The sequence below is a fragment of the Bos indicus genome, chromosome 21 (assembly GCF_029378745.1).
Source record: "Bos indicus isolate NIAB-ARS_2022 breed Sahiwal x Tharparkar chromosome 21, NIAB-ARS_B.indTharparkar_mat_pri_1.0, whole genome shotgun sequence".
In the NCBI taxonomy this organism is placed as follows: Eukaryota; Metazoa; Chordata; class Mammalia; order Artiodactyla; family Bovidae; genus Bos; species Bos indicus.
Window position 1 is genome coordinate 28,322,654 of NC_091780.1, and position 18,728 is coordinate 28,341,381.

General features: G+C 47.9%; 1 protein-coding gene across 8 annotated transcripts in view; it reads left to right on the forward strand.

The window, feature by feature from the left end:
• APBA2 (amyloid beta precursor protein binding family A member 2) overlaps positions 1–18,728 on the forward strand; it is a 138,682-nt gene that overhangs the window by 58,358 nt on the left and 61,596 nt on the right. For 3 of the 8 annotated variants that reach the window (XM_070775266.1, XM_070775265.1, XM_070775264.1), the window contains one exon: positions 16,378–16,431. The exons of 3 other annotated variants lie outside the window; for them this stretch is intronic. Coding sequence is in view for 2 of the 5 variants with exons in the window: in XM_070775261.1 (XP_070631362.1) it covers positions 16,174–16,260; positions 16,378–16,431 (141 nt within the window). In the remaining 3 variants the exon portion in view is untranslated. Of the gene's footprint in view, positions 1–15,595; positions 16,261–16,377; positions 16,432–18,728 lie in introns of those variants that run through there. 2 more of the 8 variants (XM_070775261.1, XM_070775262.1) reach the window with 2 other exon arrangements.

Consider the following 18,728-nt stretch of genomic DNA (forward strand, 5'->3'; position numbering starts at 1 on the left):
AGTTGACTGATTGGAAAAGACTCTGATGCTGGGAGGGATTGGGGGCAGGAGGAGAAGGGGACGACAGAGGATGAGATGGCTGGATGACATCACTGACTCGATGGACATGAGTTTGAGTGAACTCCAGGAGTTGGTGATGGACAGGGAGGCCTGGCGTGCTGCGATTCATGGGGTTGCAAAGAGTCGGACATGACTGAGCAACTGAACTGAACTGAACTGAATATGTGTTTGGGCTAGCCAGGTGGCTCAATGGTAAAGAATCCACCTGCCAAGCAGGAGATGCAGGTAATGCAGGTTTGATCCCTGGGTTGGGAAGATCCCCTGGAGAAGGAAATGGCAACCCACTCCAGTATTCTTGCCTGGAGAATTCTGTGGGCAGAGGAGCCTAGTGGGCTACAGTCCATGGGGTCACAAAAGAATCAGATGACTGAGCTACTAAACAACAACAATGTATGTCCTGCAAACAGATGGTACTTTCTTTTTTTCTTCCCCTTGTCCTATACAGCAGGCTCTCATTGGCTATTTTACATAAAGGTCAATCCCAAGCTCCCAATATTCCACCCTTTTCTATCCAAGTTCCCTGTCCAGTGGGACAAGACGTTTACAAAAGCATAAGTAAATGCTGGTCACTTGAGAGGATGTGGCTGACAAGAGACCCAAGAACTGACCTGGGGCAACTGCCCAGCTCCATACCCTCCCCACCGTTCCCACCTAGGAGCTGTTTCAAGGACACAGCCTTGAGATGGTGATTTCTGTTGAGACCATCTGGTCCATCCCTGGAGAAGGGATAGGCTACCCACTCCAGTATTCTTGGGCTTCCCTGGTGGCTCAGATGGTAAAGAATCTGTCTGCAATGTGGGAGACCTGGGTTCAATCCCTAGGTTGGGAAGACCCCCTGGAGAAGGGAAAGGCTACCCACTCCAGTATTCTGGCCTGGAGAATTCCACGGACTGTGTAGTCCATGGGCTCACAAAGAGTCAGACAAGACTAAATGACTTTCTTTCCCCTAGATGTTAATTTTTTAAAAGTTTTAAAAAATGAAATGATATTCTGATTGTCACTTCTTTTTTCCACTTATCCACTGGAATGCTTCTGTGGATGCTTTCTGCATCTCCTGTAGGGTTTCCCAGGGCAACATTTCACAGAGGAAAGGCAGGCAAACACGTCCTTATTTTACTTCACTCACCTCATCAATTTCAAAGATGAATGTGTTTCCCATGATCCTCCAGTATGATTTTTAAAATTTAGACCCTCATTGTGAACTCAGGGGCTTGAACATACTTGATAGATTTCAAACTGTTGTAGTCATGATCCTTGTTGAAGTTCAAGTGGTCCTACCTTTGGCCAGTGGGAGTGTCTTCAGCTTGGACCTGGAGACCTCTGGACATACCCACCTTGGGGTTCCCACCCCCTCATGCCTCTTTCCTGAGACCCATTTCTTCCATCTCCTGGCTGACATGACAATGCTTAGTTCATAGCCTCGGGAGCTCCCGAGGTATAAGGGGAAACCAGCCTCCCCTCCCACACAAGAAGTGCAGGGAGAGACTACGAAAGAGGCAAACACTCCAGGTGTGCAGGAGGCAGGTTTAATGACAAGGGAATTGACACAGGAGGCTTGTTCTGGGCGGCCTAAAATCAGTAGATCTCCATACTCGCCCACCAAATCCTTCAAGTTTGTATGGGGGCCCTCGAGGAGTTCAGTCAGGGGTACGGACCAGATGGTCTCAACAGAAACCACCATTTCAAGGCTGCATCCTTGAAACAGCTCCCAGGTGGGAACAGTGGGGAGGGGTACGGAGCTGGGTGGTTGCCCCAGGTCAGTTCTTGGGTCTCTCGGCGGCCACATCTTCTCAGTGTCCTCCTCCAGGATTTACTTATGCTTTAGTAAACATTGCGTCCCACAGGGTAGTGAACTTGGATAACTGCCATTTTCACAGTCAGCCTCGATATATATAGACTAAGGTACACGTATGTCTGGAGAGTAAGTTCATCACCGTTCAGGGAAGTTCAGAATCATTCAAGCTGCTCTCTTGAACAGGCTCCTTCTGTGGGACTACATATCCCTGCATTTAAATGGTAGATTTGGAGACTTACCTGCTGGTCCGCTGGCTAAGACTCCATTTTCCCAATGCAAGGGGCCCGGGTTCAATCCCTGGTCAGGGAACTAGATCCTATATGCCGCAACTAAGACCCAGCCTGGCCAAATAAATAAATAAAAATAAATATTAAAATAAAATAGTAGATTTAGAAATAAACAATGAGGAAAATTCCAGAAGGGTACCAGAAGGGTAGCATTAGTGATTGGTTAGGATGCTAGAGGGTGGCTATTAACATGGATATTTTACCTTAAATGGTGTCAGGGAACTGGCCAGCTTAGCTCCAGAGGCTCATTCCAACAGTTGCTATGGGGCTTGGTCAGTTCCAGAGATTTTTGTCCTGTGACCCTGGTGAAAGTGGAAGTGTTAGTCGCTCAGTCGTGTCTGACTCTTTGCAACCCCATGGACTGTAGCCCACCAGGCTCCTCTGTCCATGGGGTTCTCCAGGCACGGGGATCTTCCTGACCCAGGGATCGAACCCAGTCTCCTGCACTGCAGGTAGGTTCTTTACCATCTGAGCCACCAGGGAAGCCCTTGATACAGGGCTTCACAGAATGTCCATGAAGCAGAAACCACATGGGGCAGGAGGCATGGAGAGAAATGTGCTGTTTCCAGAGGCCAGGCAGCCACTCTCCACCCCAGACACACCATGGAGACGTGTGAAATATGCCCTCAGCATACCAGACTCTATAACTTTCTGCGGCCCAAGCACTGTAGCCCATCAGGCTCCTCTGTCCACAGGATTCTCCAGGCAAGAATACTGGAGTGGGTTGCCATTTTCTCCTCCAGGGAATCTTCCCAACCCAGGGATGGAACATGCATCTCTTTCGTCTCCTGCATTGCAGGCAGATTCTTTACCACTAGTGCCACCTGGGAAGCCCTTGTTCCCAGAATATGTGAAACGTTTATGAAGGTTGATGTGGATTCCTCTACAAAGGGAGCCTTCATAGGTTCCATAACATGAAATGGTACAAACAACATTTTGTCACCACAAAGCAGTGAAACTCACTGTTAATATACGATAGAGAACACAAAGCCCCTTCAGCCTGGGAAATTAGAGGATTAAAGTCTATTCAATACGTTCCTGTGTGAAAGGAAATACATAAAACCAAACTGCATAATTTCTAGAATATGATGATAATGAAAATAAATACATCCATCTAGGGGATGTTGATACAGCTGTAGTTATGGCCTTGAAATAAAAAATAAATGAATGAATGAATTCAACATCCAACTCAAAATGTTGAATAAGACAACCCAGTAAACTGGCTGAGAGCAAACTGAAGAAATGAGATCAGAGGCAGAAATGCGTGAATTAGAACAGAGAAAAGTAACAGAACTGATAAATATATGAATCCCGAGACTTCCCTGGTAGCCCAGTGGTTGATTTTGCGTTCCAGTACAGTGGATGAGAGTTCGATCCCTGGTCAGGGAGCTAATACTCTACGTGCTTCGGGGCCAAAAAAAACAAAACATAAAACAAGGCAACATTGTAATAAATTCAATAAAGACTTTAAAAATGGTCCACATTAAAAAACTTATTAAAAAACATATGAATCCTGATTCTTAGGAGAAAAATCAGGTGGGCAAACCACTATCTAACCTAATTATGAGAGAGAGAGAGGGAGAATCCAAAGACACAAAATCAAACATGACAATGGGGAAATAACCAACAAAACAGAGCTTGTTAGAAAAACTATTAGAAGCTCCTTTTACATTGCTGTGCAAATAAATGTGCACCTGGATTTAAAAAGGGGGTACTTTCCTAGGAAAATGTAATTACCCAAACTGACCCCAGTGGATAAATAAAGTGTAAACAAACCAGTTTCCATGGAAACAAATAGAAAAATCTCCAAACCTCTATAGCTTCACAGGAGAATCCCATCAAATCTTTAAAGAATGCATACTCTCAATGCTACTTAAATTACTGTGGAGAAGGCAATGGCACCCCACTCCAGTACTCTTGCCTGGAAAATCCCATGGATGGAGGAGCCTGGAAGGCTGCAGTCCATGGGGTCACTGAGGGTCAGACACAACTTCACTTTCACTTTTCACTTTCATGCATTGGAGAAGGAAATGGCACCCCACTCCAGTATTTTTGCTTGGAGAATCCCAGGGACGGGGGAGCCTGGTGGGCTGCCGTCTATGAGGTCGCACAGAGTCGGACATGACTGAAGCGACTTAGCAGCAGCAGCAGTAGCAGCATAGAAAAAGATAGAAACATCAAGATTATTCAATAAAAGAAACCTACATGCCAATCTCACTGAGGAAGAGTTATGGAAAATTCCTAAAGTGTTAGTAAGGAGAACGTTTTAAAAAATGGTCCAGTGGTTGAGACTCCATGTTTCCATTGCAGGGGTTGCAGGTTCAATCCCTGGTTGAGGAACTAAGATCTCACACACCGTGCGGTGCAGCCAAAAAGTAAAACGAAACAAAAAGCCGTCTTGGGACAGCCGATGGCTGAACTGGTTTCTCTTTTACCTTCATGCTGTTGCCACATTCACAGCACTTCTGATACCAGATGTGTGCAGTATCCCCACACTGAACCACCCTGTGCTACTCCAGCTGGGTGTCCTACAATTTAATTCTGTTCTGGCACCATCTACTTGAGGGCGTCAGATCCCACGGGGTGAGGGCTCAGTCCTACAAGACTGCTCCTACTCCACTTTAGACACCAGCTCCAAGTCCAGGTTGTCACTTGTGCTTCTGACTGATGGGCTATAAATAAATGTGAGGTTCCCATGGTCCCCTTCTTGAGTTTAATTAATTTACTAGAACCGCTCACAGAACTCAGGGGAATACTTCCTTACGTTTACCAGTGTATTAAAGGATATGATGTAGGATGCAGATGAGTCGCCTGATGAAGGGATGCATAGGGTGAGGTATGAGGGGTCCTGAGTGCAGGAGCTTCCTTTCTTGTAGAGGCGGTACATCACCCTCCTGGTACATGGATGCTCTTTGAACCCCCCCTGTTTGAGATTTTTATGGAGTCTTCCTCATGGAGTATTTTTCTAAAAAGGTCTTGCTTTTTTTAAATATTAGATTGATTCCTTCGTGTCTATTTTTGGCTACCATCCAGGGGATGTCTCTTTGAAAATGACCCTTTGTGATAGCTGAGTTTGTGTCTTAATCTCTTGCTGGGTTGTTTGTAGAATCTTTTGGATTTTCTCTGTGGACAGCGTGTCCCCTGCAAATAATGTCAGCTGGACCTTGTCGATTCCAACCATCATCCTTTGATTACTTTTTGTTTTCTGATTTCTTTGCTGAGGGATGACAGGACAGCTTCAGTGCAGAAGCATCCATGCTCTGAGTTCTTGTCCTGTTCCTTCCTGTGGGATATCCTGTGGTCTCCCAGACAGTAGGATGTTGACTACAGGTTTGCAGTAGATGCCCACTGTCTGTTAAGCATCCCTCTTTGATCCATTCACAGGGCCCCCTCCCTTTAGTTATGAGCCCTGTTGAATTTTATTAAGTGATTCTTCCACATCAACTGAGATAATCTGTTCATATGCTGACAAACGATTGCATTAATAGCTATTCTATTATGACACCAACTTGACATCCCTGGGATATACCCATACTTCATCGTGATGTGTTTGCTTAGAAACTGCTGGGTACATTTGGTTAATGTGTTGTTTAGGGTTTCTGCATCTGTTTAGAAGTGAGTTTGGCTATTGTTTACCATTCTCATTCTTTCTTTGGCTTTAGTTGTTGTTGTTTAGTCGCTAAGTTGTGTCTAACTGTTTGCAACTCCATGGACGGTAGCCCACCAGGCTCCTCTGTCCATGGGATTTCCTAGACAAGAAAACTGCAGCGGGTTGCCATTTCCTTCTCCAGGGGATCATCCCAATTGAGGGATCGAACCCATGTCAATCCCTGCATTGGTAGGTGGGTTCTTTACCACTGAGCCACCTGGGAAGCCCAGCATTTCTGTTAGCGTACCCCATCTCCGGGGCTGGATGAACTGCTGGTGGGTGGGGTGGTGCTGTCCAGCTTCATGCTGCCTCCTGCCCTGGCTCTTTAGGACCTACCATGGCCGAGCTTTAGGTGACCATGGCAAGCAATTCTGGGGACATCACGTCCTTTGAACCCAAAGGGGCTCTGACTGGCTGGGAGAGCCTGACTGGTTGAGGTCAGGCATCCTGGTCCCCAGTGGCCGAGTATGGCTGTCTGGGCCCTGCCCTGAAAGATGAGGACAGAGCATCACCGGGGCGGGGCTTCTGCCTCACCTGCACCACCTCTGGTGCTGTTGGAGAGCCCCGATGTTGCACATGGTCCCCCTCACTATTTGCATTTTTCATCCCGTGCTTTTCCTCCTCTTGTCCTCAGGGGCCAGCTGGAGAGCGTGAGTGATGAGAGCAAACACAAATGATCCAAATTCTCAGGGGTCATTTTCCTGACATGTCAGGGTCAAAAGGAGAACATTAAAAGCATAGCTTAACCTCTTCTGTCACCTCAACTGAGTGTTTTCTCGAAAGAGGAAAGCAAGCTCGGAATATATGAGGCATTACTGTAGCTTCCACTGTCACTTGATGACCGGAAAAGTGGTTGTTTCAATTTAAATGGATTTGGACATAGTTCTTTGAATGAGCAAATTGAGGAAGAGAGCATGTGTGAGATTTTAAATTTAAGCCCTTAAATATTAGGATTAAAATAAATGGTGTTGGGACTTCTGTGGTGGTCCAGTGGTTAAGACTCCGAGTTCCCAATCCAGGGCGCCCAGGTTCAATCTCTGATAGGGAACTAGATCCCACACACTGCAGCTAGGATGTGGTGCAACCAAATTAATTAATGAGTTAAATAATAAAAATAAAATAAGTGGTCTCGAGTAGTTCTGTGGTGGTCCTTCAAGGACAGAATGGGTCTGCTGGACATGAGTGGTCTGGCTGCTTTAACTGGACCAGTTGATTTTGACCAGCTCACCCATGCCTAAGAAGTGAAGTGTCCTTCTATCTAGGACCTACAGGGGAGAGAGAGTGTGTTGATGATCAGATCCTGGCTTCTGGCAGCCCTGTCCTTCTCTGATGGCTGAGAGGCGTGGGGAGAGCAGGTGAGGGGGTGGGCCACCCCTAGTGCTGCCGACACCCCTGATCCTTCATTCTCACTGGGGCAATCTCTCAGGCTCAGGCTCATACTCTCTTAGCTAAAAACATCTCCCTATTTTAATATGTTAATAGAGCACATCCTTAGCCCCTTCCTCCCCTGCCCAGTCGCGACTTCCCGTGACTCTCCACCACTTCTAGGGGGCTTTCGTAAGTTCATTATGTCCCCAGAGTGGGCTTCCCTAGTGGCTCAGATGGTAAAGAATCTGCCTACAATGTGGGAGACCTAGGTTCGATCCCTGGGTTGGGAAGATCCCTTGGAGAAGGGAAAGGCTACCCACTCCAGTATTCTGGCCTGGGGAATCCCATGGGCAGAAGAGCCTGGTGGACTACAGTCCATGCAATCACAAAGAGTTGGAGATGAGCAACTAACACTTATGTCCCCAGAAGAGACCCCTTTCCTTAGTCACCTAAAAGGAAGAAGGGTGCGCCTGTCATGGTTGCCTGTCATTTACAATTCAACATTTGCAATTATTAACTTAATTCAAGTCTTTGGTATTAAATTTTTATTATAAAGCATTCGGCGTTCAAAAAGGTAAAAAGAATAATGTGATAAACACCTGTATACCCACAACCTACTTAACTTAAGATGGAAAGTATTACTGTATCAATTATCTGTTTCCATGCCAGCATGTAGTGGTATAAAAGAATAAACATTTGTTATCTTCACTATGTATAAAGCAGTTACCTGATGAGAACCTACCGTAGAGCTCAGGGAACTCTACTGAGTGCTCTATGGTGACCTAAATGGGAAAGAAATCCAAAAAAGAGGGGATGACCTAGAGGGGTGGGATGAGGGGGTGGGAGGGAGGCTATAGAGGAAGGGGATATATGTATACATGTAGTTGATTCATGTTGCTGTATGGCAGAAACCAACACAACATTGTACAGCCATTATCCTCCAATTAAAAATAAATTTAAAACAAGCAAAACAGAGGGGATATATGTATACATATAGCTGGTTCACTTTGCCGTACAGTAGAAGCTAACACAACGTTGTAAAGCAACTATACTCCAGTAAAAATTAATTTCAAAAAAGAAGGAACCCAGGTCCTGCACACACCCTGTTCATTATCAGCAACTCTGCCCTTGAAACATTGCTATAAAACTCCTCACCAGATCCTCCCCGGGTTGGGACACACAGTTTTGAGGGCATGAACCTGCTGTGTCCCCTTTTGCCTGGCAAAGCAGTAAAGTGATTCTTTTCTACATCAACCCCCTTCTCCTCCCACCGATTTACTATCTTCTACATAGAGTTTGTGTGTCAGGGATCTGGGAGCAGTTCAAACCCGGGGCTCAGGTCCCTGGGCTTAGGGTCAAGATCAAGATGTGGGCTGGGGCTGCAGTCTTTGGAGGATCCATGTGGCTGTTGGCAGGAGCCTCAGTCTGTGGTGCTGCGTGGATGACCTCACAGCTTAAGATGGAAAGTATTAATGGTGACCGGTTTTCCCCTGAGTGAGTGATAAAGAATAGTGCATGCCTTTCAGGACCTGTTCACTAGAGACAGCCCAGGGAAGGTGAAGTGGGATCCACCTTTTGAGGGGATTGTGCAAGAACTTGTGGAATGTTTGAATCCACCACAATGAGCTGTGTAACTAGAGCCCCTCCCTGCTGGCACCCTCTTATCCCCACATAGAGGTAACTGCTATGAGAGTTAGATGTTTACACTCACTGTGTTTGTCAGCGCAGCCATGCCTGTGAGTTTTCCTGTCTTGAAGTATGATGTAACTGATATCGAAGTGTGTGTTTTTTTCTGTAGCTTGCCTTTTCTGCTACATCTTATGTGTGTGAGATTCATCCCTGGGAATCCCGTGTAGCTGTCGTTTCGGACCTTCTCAATGGTGCATGGGGTTTCATACGCCACGTAGGAACAGTCTGTTCTCCATTGGTGGATGTTCAGGTGCTTCCCAGGTTCTTGCTGTTACAGACAAGGCTGTTAGGAATACCCAGTGTGTCTCTACATGACCATGAGCCAGATTTGCCTAGAATATTTAGTGAGGCTGGTAATTGTTGCAGGAGACAGTACATGAGCCTTCCTATTTTCCGAAAGCAGCAAAATTTGTTTTCTGAAGAGTGTCTCCTGTTGAGCAGTCCGGCCAGTTTTGCATGTGTGTGTGTGCGTCCTGCTTGTCCTAGTCCTTGACAACACTTACTATTGTTAGATGTTCTTAATTTTTGTCAGTCTGGTGGGGAAAGTGGTATCTCTAAAGGGTCTTAGTTTACATTTCTCTGCCTGCCAGTGAGGTTAAACATCTTTTCATATATTTATGTGAAATTATATATATATATGTTTCGTGTATTTTTATTGTGTGAATTACTGATTCATGTCATTTACTCATTTTCTAAATTCTTTTAAAAATATTTGCTTGTGTTGGGTCTTAGTTGCAGGACATGTGCTCTTCGTTGTGGCACTCAGGCCACTCTCTAGTTGTGGCATGTGGGCTCTAGAGCACGTGGGCTCAGTCGTTGCCGCTCACAGGCTTAGCTGCCCTGTGGCATATGGGATCTTAGTTCCCCAACCAGGGATCAGACCTGGGTCTGCTGCATTGGAAGGCAGATTCATAACCATTGGACCACCAAGGAAGTCCCCATTTTTGGATTCTTACATGATCCTTCTTTGGGTTTTTGTATTATAAATATCTTCCCCTTTTCTTCTGCTGACATAATGTGGGAGCTAAGACCATGGACTTGGGGGCTAAGTGCCGGGGTTAAACCCCAGCCCCAGCACTTCCTGTGTGACCTCAATCATTTTTATGAGCCTCAGTTTCCCCCCCTGTAAAATGGGGCTGATGATCATGTTCACTACCTTGCAGTGGTGCTGGGAGGATTAAAAGGTCCCCACCTGTGAAGCATGAGTGCCTGTCCTGGTGAGCACAGGCTGGATGGAATAACCCTTGCTGCGCCAGGCCCTGCAGACTGTGTGGACATCTCAGCATCTTACCCAGAGCCCTCCAGAGTGCTGTGTCCTCCTCTGATATGATTGGGGCAGTGCTTGTCTCTGACTCCTGGCATCTGGATGACCCCCCGCCCCCACCCACCCAGCATCCTTGAGCTGCCTGAATAGAAAATGAAATCCCAGCATCCCTCCAGGGGACTGCTGTCAGGGGATTGGAAGGCATCAAGCGCCTTGCAGCAAAAATAGAAGCCTCTTTTGCTTAGGAAGGAATAGTAGTGAGGACGGCCAGGTTGACACAGTCTGGGAGGGCTCGTTTCAATCCTCTGCTCCCACCCTACGTCAGCCAGCCAGGGTCTGTACAGACCTGGTGGACTGCTTTTTGCCTTGGCACTGAGTTCTGGTCTTTTATATCTTAGTGTCCAATTGTCCTTTCCTTCCCCAAAGCCAGGCAAGGAGTCCATGACACAGGACTGGTTTAATATCAAGCATCACTAGGGAAACATGTCAGGATTACAGAGTTGTAAACACCCCTACCATGAAGAGCAGGGGTAGCTTTGCTTCAGTCCTCTGGTTGCGATCTACTGCTTAAGGTCAACTTTATGGAAGATGAGGGTGCTGTCGGGTCAGGACATGTTGATTCAGCCCCAGTGTTAACCAGTTAGCTCGAGACTGTATAAGGAGCTCCCAGGTTTATTTAGTAGAACCCTGAGGGAGAATTTTACATAAAGCAAACATAGAGAAAGAGATACTGAACATCAGAGCCAGTTTGGGTTTGCAGCAGATTTCTGGAGTTTGACACAAATAGAACCACCACACATCTTTGCTGCCAACTCTGCCTTCAGGGTGGTCTCTCAGGCCCCAGGAGGGGAAACGAAGAGCCCCCTTGAGAGAAGAGTCCCTTCTCAGTAAACTCATCACATAGAAAGTCTCCATGTTGGAATCCGGAGCAGGAAGTGAGGAATCTGGGGACAGAATGTTAGCATCCGTGATGCCTGCCACCTCCAGGCTTTGAAAACTAAACTTTCAAGAGTGGAGGGTGTGACTATTTTAATGGTATTGAGTTGTGTGTTATCCTTAATTCAGTATTTTAGGAGGGTGTTTAGAAGCCACCTTCTCAAACAAAACAATTGCTTTTCAAACTTGGAGACCATTGAAGTTGGATTTCAAAGCCATTCTCTTCCCCAGACATTTGTACAAATGAGAATCTTAAGGTCTGAACTTTGATTCTAAAGACACAACTTCTTGCCCAGAAGGAGCAAAATAATACCTGTGGATGTTTATATCAATAAATAGAATTATTATTTGAAAACTTTCCCTTGCATCTCGCTAGAGGACAGTTTAAGATTTTTACTTGTGAACATCCCATTGGTGCCCATCCATGGAGCATCTCAACTTTACCATCACTCCCTTCCAGCCCTGAGTCCTCTTCGTACAATGACCTGGGCTGTGTCCCCTGCGTCCATCTGGCTTAGAGGACCTGGAGCCCCTCTCTGAGGTCGTCCCCTATTTCCCCACAGTCACTAGTCTGTGGCCGGTTCTTGGGACCCCAGTTCTTTCCCTGCCCTGTTATGAGACTGCTGTCCTCGACTGACACTGCCCCCAGGAAGCAACAGACCCCAGGCCCCACTTCCCAATTCCATCCTGTGGTTCCAGTCACACCTAAGGGAACACAGGCCATCTCGCTGCTTACCCCGGGGCAGCTTAGCTGAGCTGCAGAGCCAGGTCCCAGAGGCCACCTTGAGCCATGGCTTACCTGCCAGATGCTAACCTTTACCAGCTGACTGTTCGCTTTTTGAGGAAGCCGAGTATAGGCAAGTTCCTTGTCCACGTGGGCTGGCCTGAGACAACAATGCAAGTGTCAACCTCCATTCCAGGCTTTCCCTCATGCAAAGGTCCTGCTAGTCTTACAAACACCTGAGTTTAAGGGCTGCTGCAGTCACCAGGCTGGGACCACAGGAGTCACACCTGAGCTGACTGTGGTGTGCTGCCTCTGATATATCTGATCGTGGCCATGGCGCTCTGCACACACCCTTCCCAATCCCTGCCCAGGGCTTCCACTCAGTGTGGCCGGAGTCCTTCATCAGCAAGTGATTCCTGGAGCCTGGGTTATTACTGCTCATCACATCCCACCTGTTCTTCCCCACAGCGTCCCAGGTCTCCCTGCACCTGGGTGCCCAGGCCCTAGCCCCTTACAAAGCCCAATGTTGCCAGTTTAGCTCAAGGAAATTCATTCAACCATAGCTCACGGGTCAGCTGGAGAAAGAAATTTGATTCTGGGCAGTGGGTTGGTGGTTCTGCTGTGCCGATGTTTCCGGGCAGACTTCCCATTTCTGCTGTGGACAGGTGACTTCCGTCTCCTGGTCCTTGTCCCCAGGTGTGTCTCAGGACAGCTCCCAGGTCTGGGAGTCTGTGAAGCTGTGGAATTTGCGTTAACTTTGTGAGAAAAAGCTTATGAAGGTTGATTCTGACCCTTCTCCCATCAGCACTGCCCTTTCTAGGGTTCCCAGGGCAGCCTCTCCTGCTGTGGTGAGCAGGCCTGTCTAGGGCCATGGCCATTTTCCAGATCCCCTTTCCCAACAGCCTGGGCCGCCACCAGGCCTCCAGGATCTTTCTGGACCCGGACTCTCCCACTGATTACCCTGCTGTATTATCAAAAGCAGCTGATCACCTTCATCAGCAAATCTGTGAACCATTGAGTCTCAGGAATATTTAGAATTTGTTTATTCCCAAGTGTCTGGAAACGTGACATTTCATATGCCCTGTTTGTGTCCAATTTATTATCAGAAGTGTGCACGTGGAATCACGGGGACCCTCTGAGGGCAGTGATGTGGCATCTGTGAGAAAATTAATTACTTCTCAAACCAGATACCAATGGCTGCAGCCCCAGTATTCACGGGAGGATCAAATCTCATGGTGTTTGAAGTCAGGTGGCTGAAGGGCTTTGGTTGGCAGTGTTGTCTGTGCCTGAATTCTGCTGTGGGCTTAGAGCTGGTGGCAGAGGGCCTGCCTTTCCTTTTGCACTGGTTCTGAGGGCAGGGGGCCCAGCCCCAGAGGATCCGGTCATCAGCATGTGGACAGGAAGTGTCTCCACAGAGTCTCCTGGTCTCCTGGGACTTCCTGTCTCCAATCTCACCAGGGAAGCTGGGCTCAGGATGACCTGAAAACCCACCAGTCTATGCCTGGACTGACCATGTAGACAGTGAGTGGCTGCATGTTTTAATCTTGTGGGGAGTTCCCAGAACTGTGTCCTGAGTTCCCAGCCTGGAGGTTGATGACATGAGAGGATGAGGGGGTTATTTCAGGAATGGCTGTGAGTTACCAAAAGAGCAGATTCTGGTATTTCTGTCCAGTCAAACGTGACCAAAGGGACAGAGCAGGTGACCCGCGCTGGCTGCATCTCGAGGGGATGGGTAGAGACCCGGGACATGTGTTTGGTACAAGGAGGAGTGGCTGGCTCATACATACATGGCTGAGGAGAGCCTGAATGTTCCAAACCTCTGGGTTCATTCTGGCTGCTGTGCCTGGCCAGGTAACGGGTAGACTAAGAGCAAACCAGGGAGGTGACAGTGGATGCCTGAGGCCTTCCTGGATGCCCTCACCCACGACTTTGCTGGACTTGTCTTTGAGATGAGCCGTCTGTCGGGAGACGCAGGTCATGAAAATAACACAGCTCTGCTATTGGCGGCACAAGCCAGGGGCCCCCAGAGGGTGGGGAGAGGGCACTGCCGCAGGGGAAAGAAAATTCATATTTTCTTTAGAGAAGATGAGAAGTGGTGCTGGGTCCAGGCTGTAGGTGACCTTGCTGCTGAGTTACAATGCTGCTGGGAAAATGAGAGAAGACAAACATGAAAGGAATGCTAATGAATAGCGGTGGCCGGGAGCCCGGAGCCCTGACACCCCGCCATCCACAAAGGGTGCTCGCGTGAGGCCTATAAATAGACAGTTAAAACCAGATGCTAAATTGAGCTAAGATGTGGGCCTGCTTCCTTACGTAAGGAGCCGGGTGCTGCTGGCCGTCCTTCCAAAGTGCTTTGATGGTTGGGTGTCTTTGTAGGGAACGTTGGGGAGCAGGTGGGGTGCTCAGACTACAGGTGGATGACACTGCTCTTTTAAGGGACTCACAGGTGGAAGGCAGGGGTGCAGTGAAGGGAGAGCTGGGCTCTGGGGTCCCCCAGGCACTTCTGGGCCTGGAGAGATGGGAGATGCTGGATTTCTGGGTGAGGGGCCCTTCCACGACCGGTGGGGTCAGGGATGGTGGTGGCTGGAGGAGGGAAGGGAGGGAGGGATGGATGCAGGGGACTCCAGCCTGTGCTGGATGCTTCTTGACCCTTCTCTGCCCTCCTTGGTCACAACTGCCAAGAGCTGGGGTGGGGGATGCCCAGGGAGGACCGTGACCTTTCTGAGTGACCTGCTTGAGGTCACAGAGCAAACCTGGAACACACCAAGGAATTGAGGCCCCTCTCTTGACTTCCAGGGAGGATTCTTGCTGCTGGACATAACATATAGTGACTTTTCTTTTTCTGGCTATACCATGCATCACATGGGATCTTAGTTCTCTGGCCAGGGATTAAACACAGGGCCCCTGTGTTGGGAGAGTGTAGTCTTAACTGCTGGACCACCAGGGAAGTCCCTGGACATGACCTTTAGTACGAGCACTAACCACCAAGTCACTTCCTCCTGGAGGGGTTGGATGGTGGGGTTGGCAGAAAGAAGGGCAGGCTGTTGAGGCTGCCGTGGCCCCAGGTGGTGTTCTCCAGGTTTTGTGGAGTTTCACCTCCATCCCTCCTGTAAGGTGGTTCCCACTGCCCCCATTTTACACATGATGGAGCTGAGGCCGACACTGTGAAGGGACTTGAGAGGCAGCAGAAGCACTTGCCCTTGGAAAGAAACAGACGAGGGAGGCAAACATCCTTGCTTCCCAGGTGGTGCTAGTGGTAAAGAACCCGCCTGCCAATGCAGAGGATGTAAGGGACGTAGGTTCGATCCCTGGGTCAGGTTGATTCCCTGGAGGAGGGCATGGCAACCCATTCCAGTATTCTTGCCTGAAGAGTTCCATGGATGGAGGAGCATGGCGGGCTACAGTCCACAGGATTGCAAAGAGTCAGACATGACTGAAGTGATTTAGCATGCATGCATGCACAGAGTGGATGCTAGCAGCTTATGGTCATGTGACTTGATCACCGTGTGGCTTGGTCACATTGTGGATCTTGGTCACAGTTGGAGCATCTGCAACCATCTCAGGGCTGGCCCATCATTTTCTTTTACATCTAGACCAAGGCATCTGCACTGGACCAGTTTTGTGTGACCCCCAGGATTCCCAGTTAGCCATTGGCCAGACCTCCTGTTTTCCCCAAAGAAGGACACCATCCCCTGACTGCAGACCTGGAGCCAGGGTGAAGGTAGACTCCCTGACCAGCACAGCTGTTCACGAGATGCTACCAGGATGTGGGGTGCCGGGGAGGAAGCTGCCATTGCCATGGGTTTGGAAGGAACAAAGAAATTCCTTTATTACTTACTCTGTCTTCAGCCAAATGAGGGAGAAAAGGCATTTGGATGTGACATTTCAGACCGGGAAACCCGTCCTCCTGCCCCACCCCAGGCTCCCCATCCCTGGTCATCTCCTGCCCCACATGAACGCCCATCCAACCCATGGCCTGGCGGTCCTGACGCCTTTGACTCTTTGGCTTGCTTCTCCAGCTCGCACTTGTGAAGCGCCCTCTGTTCAAGGAGACCGTGAAACCTAAAGTCCTCTTTCCTGTTCTCTTCCTGAAACTGTGCTGCCTAGGAGGAAGGGTGGGCTGGGAAGCGGGCAGGGGAGAGGAGAGGTGGCCTGCCTTCTCTCTCATTCCTTTAATCTCCTTTCATCCCCCTCCAGCCCCCACTTGCACACCCACCTCTTCTGACAGTGTCCCAGAATACTGCTTCTGCCAACTAGTGGGGTCAAGCTTTGTTGTGGGAAAATACATATTCATGAGGGCTTTGAGGAGCTTCATTGAAATGCTGACAGCCTCTCCAGCCAGAGCGATACATAAGCCATCGCTTTATTTGTCCAACACGATGTTAAGGCAATGATCGTGTGATGAATGGCCAAAGAAACATTTTAATTATTTGTTTCAGGGTGATTTCTGATCATCTCATTAGAATTAGAATCAGTTCACTTTCCAAGGTATTCAAAACCTCTCACTCATTTAAATTTCTATACCTAAAGGAGCGCTCTGTAGGGGCACCCATGTCATTTCTGAAACCAAAGTAATTTCCTCTCTTTTCTTCTGTTTTATTCCAGAAAGATTTCATCACCAGGAGGGTTTTCAGGACCTTACCAAACTGCTTGTTTTTGGTAAGAATTGAGAGGTTACCTTGCATGGTGTGTGTGGGGTTTGGCTTCTGACCTGTGTGAAACCGAGTCGTTTTACTGGAGGGTTGCTGCAGGTGGGGCTGTACAGCTGTCCAGTTCTTCACTTCCTGGGTAGCTGGGTCTGTGTGTGAAGTATGAAAGTGTTAGTCCCTCAGCTGTGTCTGACTCTTTGCGACCGCATGGACTGTAGTCCACCAGGCTCCTCTGTCCTTCACCATCTCCCAGAGTTTGCTCAAATTCATGTCCACTGAGTCCATGATGCTATCCAACCATCTCATCCTCTGTCACCCACTTCTCCTGCCTTCTATCTTTCCCAGCATCAGGGTCTTTTGCAATGAGTTGGCTCTTCAAGTCAGGTGACCGATGTATTGGAGCTTCAGCATCAGTCCTTCCAGTGAATATTTAGGACTAATTTCCTTTAGGATTGACTGGTTTGATCTCCTTGCTGTCCAAGGGACTCTCAAGAGTCTTCTCCAGCATCACAGTTCGAAAGCATCAATTCTTCGGTGCTCAGCCTTCTGAGCACTGAAGAACTGAAGAAAATAAAAGACTTAGTGGAATATTATTGTATCTTGAAATATCATTAGAGTATCAATGATATTGACAATTGACAAGAAGCTGAGCTCCCTTAGCGATTGCATTCCCCCACCTGCAGTGTGCAGGACAGTCATTTAAGTGAACACATTTGTCAGTGTTCTTTGCAGAAAAGTATCTTTCTTCTTTGAGAGAAAAGTACAACAAGATGGATATTTTTAACTGATAGTTACACCAGAATGAATCTCTGGGAGGAGATCTGCAGAGAGAAGAGACTTGGGTGTATTTACTTTTCTACTGCAAGGGAACCGTCCTGTCTGTAACTTTAGAATACTACTTCTCAGAGCGTGCCTGCTGTCTTTTCACAGATATCTTTGTGAATGTGCTTCCACTCAAATAGAGGTTGGGGGCTGTGTTCTACTTTTTTTTCCCCTGGAGAATTACATTCTGGGCCTCACTATTCCTATACAACTGTTGATACTTACACAATAGACCCTTGAGGTAGGAAAAGGTAAGACACATGTGCACAGGTCCATCAGAAAAGACCATTAATATTAGCAACTTCTTTAAGAGAATTGGCACTAAAGTTTTTAAATTTTTTCTTTATTAATTTGTTTTATTTTTGGCTGCACTGGGTCTTTGTTGTTGAGAGGGCTTTCTCTAGTCAAGGCAAAGTGGGGGCTACTTTCCCATTGTGGTGTGAGGGTTTCTCATTGTGGGGGCTTCTCGTTGCAGAGCACAGGCTCTAGGCTTTTGGGCTTCTGTAGTTGTGGCTCCCAGGCTCTAGAGCACAGGCTCAAGAGTAGTGGTGCACGAGCTTAGTTGCTCCGAGGCATGTGGGATCTTCCCAGACCAGGGATCAAACCATTGTCCCCTGCACTGGCAGGCAAATTCTTAAACACTGGTCCACCAGGGAAGTCCTAAGCCACATTGAAGCCTGCCTTGTGCTTTACTGCCTGACCGCTGGTCTCTCTGTGGGCTTGTTCACCGCAGACAGTAACCCTTGGTCTGACCCTTCGCAATGTCCACTCCAATTCCTCGTGGATCATAGATGGTCAGGAAGTCTGTGATTGCATGTAGCTCTGGTTTCTAACACTTTTAGAAGCTCATTGTCCTCATCTGTTCAGTGAGGACTCATGACTCGGGGGCGTGGTCCTGAGAAAGAACCACATGACAAATGGGGAGGGCATAGCCCATGAAAGCTCCCCTTGCTGCCACTTCCTTCTCAGAAGAGGCAGAGAGCAGCCGCTATGATTGCTTCCCCGCCTTGGTGTGTGTGTTCTCAAGCACTTGGAAACGCCTGCTCTGACACCAACTTTTCTTTTTTTTAAGTTGCATGTTAGGAGAGAAAAATTAATCAACACCTTTTTTTAAAAGATGAAAAATGTTTCAAGAAAATAGCACTCTGAGCTGCTACTCAGAGCCCAACATAATTTATGTGATTCAATGAAAGGAAGTTAGCCATTTCTCTATGTAATTTTTATTAATGATGTTCAGATGTAGCTAATTATATGCACTTCTAATTAATTACATGAGTGTTTGCACTGGCCTTCTTTAATTGTGCTCAGTGGAGTCCCAGGAGATGGTCCCCAAAATAGTGGCCCATGTTCAGATCTGACTGGGGACACTCTGTGTGTACCATGCCCCCACCCCCGCCCCGCCCCCGCCCCGTGTCCCAGAGAGCCATATTAAAAGCCTTGACTAGTCTTGCAAGAAAGCAACTCATTAAATTCTGCCTAATGCAT